The following is a 13329-nucleotide window of genomic DNA, read 5'->3' on the forward strand; positions in this document are numbered from 1 at the left end:
TACAGATATCTAATGGCACAGTGAAATGAAATAACGGGTTTCACTGTTGCTTTTCATAAATCACTACTAATGTGTTATTAAAAAAATCTGCAGTTTGGTGAGGGGAAAGATCAAATGTATTAGACATAATGAAAAAGCAGACACCAAAGGTGAAGGCTTAGAAGAGCTGCAGTGTCCTAGAACCATGGAACAGTTTGTGTTCAAAGGGACCTTAAAGCTCACCCACCTCCAACCCCCTGCCACGGGCAGGGACACCTTCCACTAGAGCAGCTTGCTCCAAGCCCCTGTGTCCAGCCTGCCTTTGAACACTGCCAGGGATGGGGCAGCCACAGCTTCTCTGGGCACCCTGTGCCAGCGCCTCAGCACCCTCACAGGGAAGAGCTTCTGCCTAAGAGCTCATCTCAGTCTCCCCTCTGGCAGGTTAAAGCCATTCCCCTTGGCCTGTCCCTACAGGCCCTTGTCCCAAGCCCCTCTCCAGGCTTCCTGGAGCCCCTTTAGGCACTGGAGCTGCTCTAATGTCTCCCCTTCAGGAGCCTTCTCTTCTCGAGGTTGAACCAGCCCAGCTGTCAGCCTGTCACATGTATTCCCTGCCGCTCTGCATCCACCAAGTCTCAGGGGAGCAGGTTATAGTTGTTGCTTGTTGGCTGATAGTGTTAGATGAGACATACACATTCAGCAGTGTACTTCCCCTTCTCTACCTGCCTCATACACCACACAGGTTGTTTATAGTCTCCTTCATTCACGAGTGGTGTTGGAAGATGCCACAGCAAGAACTGGGGCTTGGAGGCTGCTGCTCTCAGTGGTGGGATAAAGCAGCAGACAACTGTTTAACCCACCACATTGGTGCAGTGGCTATACTGCACCAATAAGTCGTTGTTTCATGTGTGATGAACATTATTTTGCCTTCCATAACAAACAAGCTTGTCATGTATTCCAGTAACACAGTGTGTCTGTGGGTCATCCTTGAGCTGTTTGCCGAGGCACTAGAAACCAGGGAGAAGTGCCAGTGTCATCCTGCTGTCAGGAGCACGCTCTGGATGTTGCAGCCTTAATGATGATTCACAGGCTGGAAGTGTTAGTGAGATTGAGAAATCCATTCATAGTAAGAAACTTCCTCCCTGCTGCATTGAACTGCATGTTTAGAAGAAAGAAGGAGTAGTAATTTATGCGTTGTAGATGATGAGGAAACAGCAGCACTTGCCTCAGGTCTGCCAGCAGCTGTACACAGGATACTGTCCCTGAGAGAGCTGGAGAGAGCATCCAAACACCACAGGAGGAGATGCTGATGGGAAGAGGTTGACATTTTTGGAATAGTGATTTGCCCTGGATTCGTTTCTGTGCTCTCTTGATGGAAGAGAATTTATTTATGATATAAAGCAAGAATCTTCTGTCCTTGTGAGGGGCTGGTGATGCATTGCAGCCTATCCAAAGCTGGGGGTCTGCAATGCATTTAATAGCAGGTCTGGATTGTTTGAGCTTAAAAAGTGGGTTTACTTTTTTACCACAGTGTGGTCCAGGTGGTTTGTTTTATCTTACTATTTCCGGCTGTCTCTTGGGTGTGATGTAGTGCTGGGAGAATGATGTTTGTCACCAGTGTCTTTGGGACTGTGCATTACAGAGGCACAGCCTGTGCATCCTGCTGTAGTTTTAGCTTGGAGAAGAGAAGGTGAAGGGGCAAAGGTTTGAAGCCTTTCACTGCCTCTAATGGGGTTGTAGTGAAGAATTAGCCATGTACTTATCAGTTGTGCCCTGTGATAGACCACAAGGTGGTCAGAGGGGAATTTTGTATTGGACATAGCAAAGGTTTTCACTACAGGAGTGATGAAGTGTTGGAAGAGATGCTGAGAGTGGCTGTGAAGTCTCTGCCCTCACACAGTATCAAAACTCAATGGCTGAGGCCCCATACAACCTGTCTAAACTCTGAACTTAGTCCTGCTTTGAGCAGGACATTGGCTTGAAGACCTCCTGAGGTTCCTTCTGACTGAAATGGATAGTGGTACTCTTGGTGCTGTCATCCCCTGCCCACGTTTCTACCTTATGCTGAAATCCCTCATGCACAGCAACGTCACTGTGATGTAGGAAGGTGGCCCAGCAGTGAGTATCTCCAGCTCACAGATTGTGTCCTCCTTAACTCCTTGTCTGAATGTTGAGGGCTGCAATAATTGGTGGTATCTCTGCAATGTTTGGTGGTTTTATTTGAATAATGAACTATTTAAACATCACTCATAACTTAAAGCTGGTGCATTTTCAAGTGCTTCTTTTGATATTGAGTGTTTCAGTTCCTTCACATTATGAAAGCATAGTTTTAAAGTAGGAATTTTAAGTAACCCTCATGTTCTCTTTTTCAGGTCAATGAATGGTCCTTGAAGATAAGGAAAGAAATGAGAGTGATTGATAGACAGATCAGAGGTTTGTGCTTAGTCTCATTTTTTCCTTTCCCTGTCTGCCTTCAAGGGGGTTTTGTTTGAACTGGGGGAGGCCGTGAAATCTGCTCACCTGGGGTGCTCTGTTGCATCTGGAATAAAGGAGGAGGGGGAGGAATGTGATCCTGGAGCCAGACTTAGTCTGTGCCACAAAATAATGTTGCTGTGAAGTTCTCCAAGTAATATTTTCAAAGGAACTTGAATATTGTATGCTTCCAGTAAGACATAATCCTCTTAAGTCTAATTCGTCTTCTCAAATGGGATTTATTATCCAGAATTCCACCCACATGGATTTAATGAATGGTATTGGTGTGGTATATAATTCCACATGTAGAGAGTTCCACAGGTATGTACTGGGGCGTAGTGCACATGCCGACCAAAAGTAGCTGCTATCAGCTTGGGGAAATTACAAACAGGAGAGAGGAAAAGAACAAAATCCTTTTCTCGGTGGGAGTTTTGCTGTTAAATGATGAGTGTTACACCTTGAAGATGTCTTGAAAGGCAGAGGAGTTATTATCACATAGACACTAGTTTAGATTTTGTTCTGCCCACTATCCCTGAAAACAGGTTTGGTCCATGGGATGTGCTGGTAGAGGGTATTCAGTGTCAGCATCTGGTTATTATTTGGGGCCTACAAGGATGCTGGAGAAGGGACTAGAACGATAGGACAAGGGGTGATGGGTGTAAATTGAACCGGGGAAGTTCAGGTCAGGTATAAGGAGGAAATTCTTTACTGTGAGGGTGGTGAGGCACTGGAACAGGCTGCCCAAAGAAGCTGTGAATGCTCCATCCCTGGTAGTGCTCAAGGGCGGGTTGGACAGAGCCTTGGGTGACACGGTCTGGTGTGAGGTGTCCCTGCCCATGGCAGGGGGTTGGAACTGGATGATCTTAAGGTGCTTTCCAACCCAAACCAGTCAGTGGTTCTATGATTAGGCACACTCCTGGTTTGAGTCACTCCTCAAGGAGTACGTTCTCCATTCCTGCCTTGATCCCCAGCCACACACTTGTAGGGTGAAGTGGGGGGGTCTGTATGTGCTCCCACTTGTAGATTTGTACAAGTTGGTTGGAGAGAGGTGCTTGTGCAGTGCAAAGTCTGCCTTGTTCCTCACTTTCCAAATGAGGACAAGGGTTTGTGCCTCCTCCAGGACACCAGCATACAGTGATGCTCATTCCACTTGTGAGTTGTTTTATGTTCTCCAAGGCACTTCATGTGGCTGTATTGGGCAAAGAAGAGCTGCAGTGTGGCTGATCTTGTTAGTAGTGTCTGTTTTAGAGGTCACATCCTCCCTGGGAGCAAACTACCCTTGTGCTCACAATTGATGGCTTCTTGACATTATGGTTTTCTCTCAGCTTTACACATGCCATAATACTTGTAATGGCCTATATAGATACTGGGTTATGTGGTAGCTTGGTATTTTGATGTAGATGTAAGTCTAATTACTATTACAGCTCTAAACATGTCTGCATATGTATTTCAGAGTGCTGAGTTCAAAGAGGTACATTTCAGCATGAAATTGCTTAGGCTAGCTACCAACTATCTGCTATTCTGTTAATTCCCATTAAAATAAAGAGCAGAATATCTTCAGGATATTCATGTGGCTGTTAGACTCTGCCATGCTTTATCACTCCAGTTGAGACTTCCACAGGAAATCACTGCAATTTCTGTGTCAGCGTGTTGAGCTGGGACCTTGGTTTCCTCAGGGAAGGCTGTACTAGAGGGATTGTGATACAGCAACACTGGGATCCACCTGGGATGACCTGTGGGCTGGGATTGCTCCAACACTTGACTGGTCAGTGCAGCTACTAATAGAAGAGCATGCTGTTCTGAACCATCTGTGGTTGGCCTCTTGCTCTGTGGTGACTTCTGTTCGATGTAGGTTGCTTGGAGGGCTTGAAGACATGAAAGGTATCCTTGTGGCTTCAGAACAGAATGTTTTGAGGTAATATAGTTGGAGTAATACAGTTTGCAAGTCTCTGTCACAGTGCTTTGCACTGCATTGTGTCTGAGCTTGGTCGCACTGCAGAGGGAGGGCTGTAGGGACTCTGGCTCACCAGAGGCGCATAGCTGGCTTTGACCTTCAAAGACTTGTCACATATTTGTGCCACTATTTCCTATTCAGCAGTTTGTCACGCAAGTGAAAGCATGTACTCGAGTATGGGGCCACCCTGTGCTAGTTGGGTTGTAGTGACACGATGCTTTTGGTGGGTTTAGCCTGACAAAGTGAATGTAATGACAACGTGAATGTAATTCCTCAGTGCTGCTGGAGCACTCCTGGTGCTTCCTGTTCACTTCTGCTGTTTCTTACCTCTTTTGATACGCTGGGACTCGGCTCACTCCCATGTCTGACATACAAGTCTTCAAATCTTGGACATTCCCCCAAATAATAGTGGGAAAGCAGCAAGGAGTGTGTTTTCCTGATTGTGATCCTGCAAATCTCCTTTAGGATAAAGACACCACAGGCTGATACTGAGAGAATGACTCACCTTGAGCACAGGGTTCATTAACTCCCACATGAGAAGCTGCGTTGAAGTCTCTCAGTTGGCATCTGCCAGTAAGCACAGTATGTTGATGCCTTTGTTTCATGAAATGGCAACTTCTGATTCCTGCCTACGTGTAACTTCTGTCTGATGTAAATCAAGAAGACTCAACCCCCCCTAAATTTGAACAGAAATAATTGTTTCTTTACTAGAAAATAATGGTTCTTGGTCATTTCCTTCAGCTCTTTGCAGGAAGCTGAATCTAACCCTTACTGTCTGAATTCTCTATTTGCTTTAGGCTAATTTTTTGTGGACTCTTAAATCCACATTCATCAGTAGCTGGTTTGTTGCTCACTCTGGAGAAGGAAGGGGGTTGATACAGCCCCTGCTTGTTCCTGCATTTCTTACTCTGGGCTTTTTGAGGTATACAGCCAGTGTTACCTGACAAGGCAGATGTGAGCAGTCCCATCAGATTTGCTGCAGAAACAGCGTTATTTACTGCGTAATATTTCGCATCCAGTTATTTGGTGCTCATGTAGTACAGGCCTAGGCCAGCTTTCCTGCACCAGCATGCTCTTATGATAGCTGTGGAATGAAGCTGGATACCAGGAGAGTTTGAACAGGCTGTTTTAAGTTGTGTCTAACAATTTACCAGCATAGTAGTTTCTGCTGATGAATCATCCATAGCTTTGGTGCCAGCCAGCTTGCGCTCTGAATGTGCCAGTTCACACAAACACCTAATGCACGTGTGTTTAAAGGGTGAGCAGCAGAAACTCAAGACCTTAACTCCTTAGGCACAAGTGTAGACTTGGCTGGGCATCCAGTTGAGGCTCCACGACTTGTGCCTGACAAGGGGAATAAATAGGTCTATCTGCAAGGGTGAAGGCTTTTTTGGGCAGGAATTAAGAGTTCTCAGTAACTTAGGAATTCACTGTAGAAGTGGTTATGCTGTTTTCTGCAGGCAGTGTACATCTAAAGCTTTGTAACTCTGTGAGATCAACCTTCTACATCCTTTCTGAATGTATCTTTTAAGAACACAATTCAGGGCTTTAGAAAGTGACAGCAGCAGCCTTCAAATTCCCTTGAAGGTGGTCATATGGGTTAAGCTTTGATGTAGGTAGGTATGTTTGCTAGTGAAATGCCTGCCTGGCTTCTGAGACTGAGTTTTAAACTGCTTGTGACAGCTTTGTTCCTTCCTGGTGTAGTGGGACTATCAGTGATGAAGAGGTAACCTTATAAACAGCAAATCAGTCTTGAACTATGTGTGTACGTATTCTATGTCTGTGTAAGTATTTATCTATCTGTACATCAGGCCAGTTTAATAGGAAGTCATTCTGAAGTTGTAAGTCAAGTAATGGCTTTTTTCTTACTGGACCTTGAGGATTCATCTTAGCTCAGCCCAATGCAGGAATATTCCTGGAGAGTCATTTACAGTACTCATGGCTGCAGAGGGAATTACGGAGCTGCATGTCTAGTAATGAGAAATCCCTTATTAATATTCAGTTGAATTAATCAGCTGACATGTAAAACAGCTTAGAACAAGGTCTTTGAGCAACAGAGGGAGTTTGAAATCAAGCAGAAATGATTCTTTGCATTGAAAATACCCCCCAACAAATGACTGGTTTCTCTTCCACATCCTTTAGCACCTTGTCACTCTTTGCTGTGTATTTTCTGTATTCCAGATATCCAGAGGGAAGAGGAGAAGGTGAAGCGGTCAATAAAGGATGCTGCCAAAAAGGGTCAGAAAGATGTGTGTGTGATCCTGGCCAAGGAACTGATCCGCTCCCGAAAGGCCGTAAGCAAACTCTATGCATCCAAAGCTCACATGAACTCTGTTCTCATGGGGATGAAGAACCAGCTTGGTAAGAACAACTTCTGAGCACAAGCACAATGACTCCTCTGGTGTTAGAAGTGAGGTCTGAGTCAAGGTCAAGTGCAGGCAGAGCTGGAATTGGAAGCAGTGCTGCTCTTGTGAAAGGCAGCTGATTCCTGGGCTTTCAGGACCCAGGGAAACTCCTCCCATAGCAGTCCCAGAGGCATGAGGCTGCTGCAGTTCCATGTCCCCACATCCAGCCAGGCTGAGCACTTGGTCCCAGCAGGCATATGCAGCCACACATGCTTCACTGCAGTGCCTTTATCAGCTCCCCTGTAGGCACACACAGCTCTCACACAGGCATTAACAGCACTGACACTCAATCCTGGTCTTGCTCTTCAGCTGATTAGGACTAAGGTGCCCTAGTAGAACACGTATGTACACGCATACAAGGTATGGGATGTTCCAGGAGCTGCTGTCAGATGCCCAGTCTAAGCTGACTGTCTGATAGTTGGCCCCAGAACAACTCCTCTGCCTGAGCTGGTACCTGGTCCTGCAGACCCCTGAGGTGTGTGTGTTCCCTATGGTTGTTCCCTTAAAAATCCCATAGTAAATTCTTCATGTCCAGCCACATTCCTGCAGTCCCCTTAAAAGATCTGTCATGAGTCTTTCCTGAGTCCACAACACTTTTTCCCCTCACATCCCATAATGAGTCCCATATCCCTGTAGGCAATAACCCCCTTCAGTGTGCAGACCTTTCCACTGCCCTGTGTGGATGGTCTCCCACCCTGGGCTCCAAAGCAACCGGGGAGTTCACAGTTAGTTCCTGGGGTCCCTACTCCTCGTTGTTCCCTAGATCCTCATTGTGTTTCCTCTAAGATAATCTATCACCTCTCCTCAGAGCCTGAGGGCTGCAGTGACATTGGGGTTTGTGTGCTCTGAAACAGAACCTCCTTCCAGTAGTTTGGGGCATGTTTTCAGTGTGTTCCTGAGCAGTTCAAGTGTGTGCCCTATATCCTTGTGTCCTTCTGGAGCCTGTTACTGGTTTTGGCAGGATCTGTGGCATGAGGTTTATTTCCTGCACTAGGATTCCCTTCATCTGGTAAACCATTTTCTCTAGCAAGAGTCTTGTGGCACTCGCTAAGCCCCAAATGGAGAATTGGGGGCAGTGTTTGATTTCCTTGATGTGGATGAATAGATTTGTGGCTTAATATCTTTGCTCTCTGCAAACCCCACTTAGTCCTTTGTGCTCCTCCAGCACCAGCACATTCCCTCATTCCTCGTCCCCATCAGACATCTGTTGTATAGATTTCCTGCAGCATTTTCTAGACTCTGGAGTGTTCCAGCCTGTAACAAGAGCAGAGCAGAAAGCATTAAAGACAGGGAAAGACTTGGTGGGGTTAACAGGCTACTGATGTCAGAGCATGTCCCCCTACCCAGCATTATCCAAGCAGTGCCAGTGGATTTTAACACTTGGATGAGTGATAAGTGAGGTGTTTCAGTGTGAACCTTCGGTGTAATGTTCTGGTAGGTCAAATATGACTCAGCATGTACCTGATTGAGGAAGGGAAAGCAGTGGCCATCCTTGAGGTGCATTTCAAAGGAAACACAGCAGCCTCCTCCTTACTACCACCGGCAGCATCTTCATCCTGCTGGGAATGTTCTGATCCACTTAGGAAGGAATCTAACATTCAGTCTGGGATTTGTATTAACTGGTTTCATCTTGGGGAAATAACCACTAAAGGCAAACCTTCTGTCAGTTTGTTAACATTACAAGTGTCAGGCTCTTGAAGCATTAAAATGACAAGTAAATATCTGCTGTACCTTCATTTTGCTTCATGAAGGAGTGACCATTTTATACACAAACAGGTAAGTTCCCTGTGAGCAGGAAGCTGCCAAGTCAAATAGCAGGAACCTCACAGTAGGCTGGGTCGGACACAGGGGCTTGGAGCAAGCTGCTCTAGTGGAAGGTGTCCCTGCCCGTGGCAGGGGTTGGAACTGGATGAGCTTTAAGGTCCCTTCCAGCACAAACCAGGCTGGGATTGTGGCAGAGTTAGTTCCCACTACCAGGTGCTGGGCAGAAGGTGAAAGCCCCAGCAAGACCTCTGGCTGTGAGGGATATGGGCAGGAGGTCCTCAGGGATCACTCTCTTATGATCTGGGTGCAAATCTCTCTGCAGCCAACCTGGGTGCTCCAGCTAATTGTACAGGACCAGGACATTTGCTATCAATGCAGTTTTTTCTGATGCGGGCAGAAGTTGAGTTTTCAAGGAAGGCAGAGATGAATGAAGAATCCCAGACTTTGGTTTGTGTTGGAAGGGACCTTAAAGCTCACCCAGTTCCAACCCCTGCCACGGGCAGGGACACCTTCCACTAGAGCAGCTTGCTCCAAGCCCCTGTGTCCAACCTGCCCTTGAACACTGCCAGGGATGGGGCAGCCACAGCTTCTCTGGGCACCCTGTGCCAGCGCCTCAGCACCCTCACAGGGAAGAGCTTCTGCCTAAGAGCTCATCTCAGTCTCCCCTCTGGCAGGTTAAAGCCATTGCCCTTGGCCTGTCCCTACAGGCCCTTGTCCAAAGCCCCTCTCCAGGTTTCCTGCAGCCCCTTTAGGCACTGGAGCTGCTCTAAGGTCTCCCCTTCAGGATCCTTCTCTTGTCCAGGCTGCCCCAGCCCAGCTCTCTCAGCCTGGCTCCAGAGCAGAGCTGCTCCAGCCCTCGCAGCATCTCCGTGGCCTCCTCTGGACTCACTCCAACAGCTCCATGTCCCTCTTGTGCTGTTGCTCCAGAGCTGGACACAGGACTGCAGGGGGCTCTCGTGAGAGCAGAGCAGAGGGGAAGAATCACTATGAAGATGGGGGATGCAAGTTTCTCTTTTGAAATAAATTGCCCGATTCAAACACATCTGTGTCCATGTAGGGAGGATGTCATTGCTCTGCTTAATGGTGCATGAATCATTGAAGCTTTCCTCTCCCTGTCCTTCACAGCGGTGCTGAGAGTAGCAGGTTCGTTGCAGAAGAGCACAGAAGTCATGAAAGCTATGCAAAACCTAGTCAAAATCCCTGAAATCCAAGCAACGATGAGGGAGTTGTCCAAAGAGATGATGAAGGTAAGATCTAGAACAACAGGATCCGGGTGGACAGGAGCTGGTCTTTACTGTGCCGTGAGATCACTCAGGTGGCTCCTTTGTCAGAGGGATTGTGTGAGCCCTAATGAATGCAAATTGAAGCAGCACTTAATAGCTGGGATTCTCTAGCAGAGTAGATGATACCTGCAGCATGTTTGGTGTAGAGCTTGAGGTATAAAACTGTTGCTGAGTTTGAGGACGGAAGGAGGAGGATCCATCCCCATGCGGAGCAGTTGTGGCTTGGTTGTCCCAGTCCCATGGGCAGGGGCGGAGCGAGGCTGGCAGCAGTGCCAAGTGACTGCCATGGCCCTCAGCTTTTCCCTGCTCTTGGGGGATGGAGTTCCTGCTTTCAGGATGGAAATGTTCATTGAGACCCCTGACAGCCTCTTGTGGAGCAGGGAGCTCGAAGTCTCATCTCGGCAACGATGGCTGCTCTGATACTGGGTTTAGAACATCCAGCTTAGTGTCTCCATGGGATGAAGTGCTCTGGTTGTGAGCTGCACTGGTTCTCTGTTGTGGCTGGTATCTTTTCAACTACCAAAACTGGTTTGCTTTTTCCCCTCTCGCAACTCAGTTTGATTTCTTACTCATTTTACCACTGTGCACCAGAGCAGTTTGGCCGTAGACCCTGCAGAGGGAGTTTTCAAATCATAGAATCATAGCTTTGTGTTGGAAGGGACCCTCAAAGCTCATCTAGTCCAATCCCTAAATGCAGACGGAAGAAAGGGAAGCTGCGTCAAACACTGATTTCAGTGTGTTGTACAGTCTGTGTGCTGTACTGAGGTTTGCAGTTGTATTTCGTGGGCTTGGAGCATGTTCAGATGTGGAGCAACAATGACACCTTGAGGGTTTCTGAGTGAGAACACGGGTGTTTAGTCCTCATTTTTCTTATTGCTTTTCCTGTGCACTGCTTGTACAGTCATGGAATCAGCTGGGTTGGAAAAGATCTCTTAGATGATCAAGTATGACCATTCCCTGTGCACTGCCAAGGCCACCACTAACCCATGGCACTGAGGCCTCATCTCCACGGTGTGAACGCTTGCAGGGACGGTGATTGCAGCCCTGCCCTGGGCAGCCTGTTCCAATGCCTGAGCACCCTCTGGGGAAGGAATTGTTCCTCAGCTCCATCTAAACCTGCCCTGGTGCAGCTTGAGGCCGTTTCCTCTTGTCCCATCCCTTGTTCCTTGGGAGCAGAGCCCAGCCCCTCCTGGCTCCATCCTCCTGTCAGGCACTTGTAGGCAGCAATCAGGTCCCCCCTGAGCCTTCTCTTCTCCAGAGTGAACCCCCCAGGTCCCTCAGCCGTTCCCCATCACACTTGTGCTCCAGGCCCTGCACCAGCTCCGTGCCCTTCTCTGGCCCCGCTCCAGCACCTCAAGGTCTCTCTTGTAGTGAGGGGCCCAGAGCTGAACACAGGATTCGAGGTGTGGCGTCAGCAGTGCCCAGTGCAGGGGCACGATCCCTTCCCTGGTTCTGCTGCCACCCTGGTGCTGATACAGGTCAGGACGCTGTTGGCTTCTTGGCTGCCTGCATACAAGGTGCTCATGTTTAGCAAGCTCATATATGTACTTAGACTGGAGGCAGGGGTGTTAGGCCCCCTCCTGCAGTGGGATGGGCTTGATCCAGAAAATCTGTGTTGTTATGCCTGGATAGGCATAACCTGAACGAGGAAGTAGGAAGCGTGTCCTTACTCTGCTGCACATTACAAGCACATCACACACTTGCCTTCTCTGCTTTCTGCTAGGCTGGAATTATAGAGGAGATGCTGGAGGACACCTTTGAAAGCTTGGAGGATCAGGAGGAAATGGAAGAGGAAGCAGAGATGGAAATTGACAAAATCCTGTTTGAAATCACAGCTGGTGAGTTCGCATTGGCTGGGAGCAGAGCTGGGACCCTGCTGTGCTCAGCAGGACACAGCACTTCACATCCTCTCTTCTGAGCTGTGCTCTCCCTCAGGTGTCTTGGCCTTTGCCACCAGGCAGAGTGCTTTTGGAAACTGATTTCTCAGGGGGCACTGGATGAGGAGGCCGGTGCGGTTCAGTGAAGCAGTAGTAATGTCCGTGTAGTTCATCAGTGAGGTTGCAGCAGCTCGGTGTCTGTCTGTGCATCCTCCTGATGAGGGGGAATGTGTATGACTGACTGGACAGGCTGTTATTAATGAAGCTGTGAAATGAACTTGGCTGCATCACCTCGAGTCTCGGGCCAAGTGGTGACTCCTGGCTGTAAAGTGCTGTTGGGGTCTTGAGGGTTTGGGGAGGGAGAGAAAATAACACAAACCCAATCACAAACCCCAGCTCCTGCAGTCATGATTGACTGGCTCTTACTTGACTGAGATAATGCTTTGAATGCTCCGTGCCTGGATTTCTTGTGAGGTGGTGTGAGATGCCCAGCTCCACAGCACCTACCCTGCTCTTGCCCCATGCCCAGTCCCTGGTGTGTTGCCCTCCCTTGTTTCTCACATCCTGCTTCCCTTTTCCCCATCCTGTTTCCTGGCTGGGAGCTGCTCCCTTCCTGCCTCTCCCAAGCAAGTTGATACTGACTGAGTCAGCCACTTGTGCCCAGCCTCTACCAGAAGTGAGTGGCTGGATTCCTTCAGCTGCATCTCACCACGAAGACCTAACGCACACCCTTTGTTTGCAGGGGCCTTGGGTAAAGCACCCAGTAAAGTCACAGATGCTCTTCCAGAGCCCGAGCCCATGGGAGCGACGGCTGCTGTGGACGAGGAGGAAGACATCGAGGCGATGCAGTCGCGGTTGGCCACCCTCCGCAGCTAAGGGGTGACCAGCGTGTACAGATGGCTTCTGGGCCATTGTCCTGCCTTCAGAATGCAAAACTTAATACGTGAGAGTACTTTATGTAATATATATTGGTATTTTTTCTTCCTGGGGTTGTGTTCTCTAAGAACCTACTGTAACGTACCTCTGACTGGGGAGGGTGAGCTGCAGCGGTCACCCTTTGCTCGTCAGCCCATCTCCCCTGTGAGAGGCCGTGGTGAAATGGTAGCAATGGTGTAACCTTATGGGGTTGTAGATAGAAGGTCCTGAAATCCATCCTTAGCTTCAAGAAGCATCTTGTCCTAAAAGGCACTTTGTCTGCTACCAAAAGCCTTCAGCAGTGTAAGAGTGTGTTCTTCCTGAATCACTACACATTTTATTAAAGCTGCTTTTAACAGTCAGTTCAGTTTGCATCACTTCAACCTCTCTTCCACCTCCACCAGCTCCCTTCTGGGTTTAGAACACCTTTGGGGTTGTTTCTTTAGCACACAGGTGAAGAAAAGCTTTTAGTTGTTAAATAGTTGCTGTGTTCCAGTGTGGCCCAGGTGGTGTATGTTCACTGCAGTGCCTTCTTCAGCAATGAACAGCTCCATTTCCCTTATCTCTACAGCCACACACCCACAGTGTAAGGCTTTGTGTCATTAACTGAGCAGCCTTGCTGTCAAATACAATGGGGTTATGGTAATGCTGTTGTATGATCTGTCCTTACACAAAGCAGCTGA

General features: G+C 48.2%; 1 protein-coding gene across 2 annotated transcripts in view; it reads left to right on the top strand.

The window, feature by feature from the left end:
- Positions 1 to 13008, top strand: part of LOC133275990 (charged multivesicular body protein 3) — a 34358-nt gene extending 21350 nt beyond the window's left edge. For both annotated transcript variants that reach the window (XM_061466409.1, XM_061466399.1), the window contains 5 exons: positions 2349 to 2409; positions 6584 to 6763; positions 9697 to 9818; positions 11578 to 11692; positions 12474 to 13008. In XM_061466409.1, the coding sequence (XP_061322393.1) occupies positions 2349 to 2409; positions 6584 to 6763; positions 9697 to 9818; positions 11578 to 11692; positions 12474 to 12607 (612 nt within the window). In that variant the 3' untranslated portion in view covers positions 12608 to 13008. The remainder of the gene's footprint in view (positions 1 to 2348; positions 2410 to 6583; positions 6764 to 9696; positions 9819 to 11577; positions 11693 to 12473) is intronic.
- The last annotated feature ends 321 nt before the right edge of the window (positions 13009 to 13329 follow it).

Source organism: Pezoporus flaviventris, unplaced genomic scaffold (genome assembly GCF_033815535.1).
Source record: "Pezoporus flaviventris isolate CSIRO_AGI_PZ_B2104156 unplaced genomic scaffold, CSIRO_AGI_Pfla_v1 ptg000002l, whole genome shotgun sequence".
In the NCBI taxonomy this organism is placed as follows: Eukaryota; Metazoa; Chordata; class Aves; order Psittaciformes; family Psittacidae; genus Pezoporus; species Pezoporus flaviventris.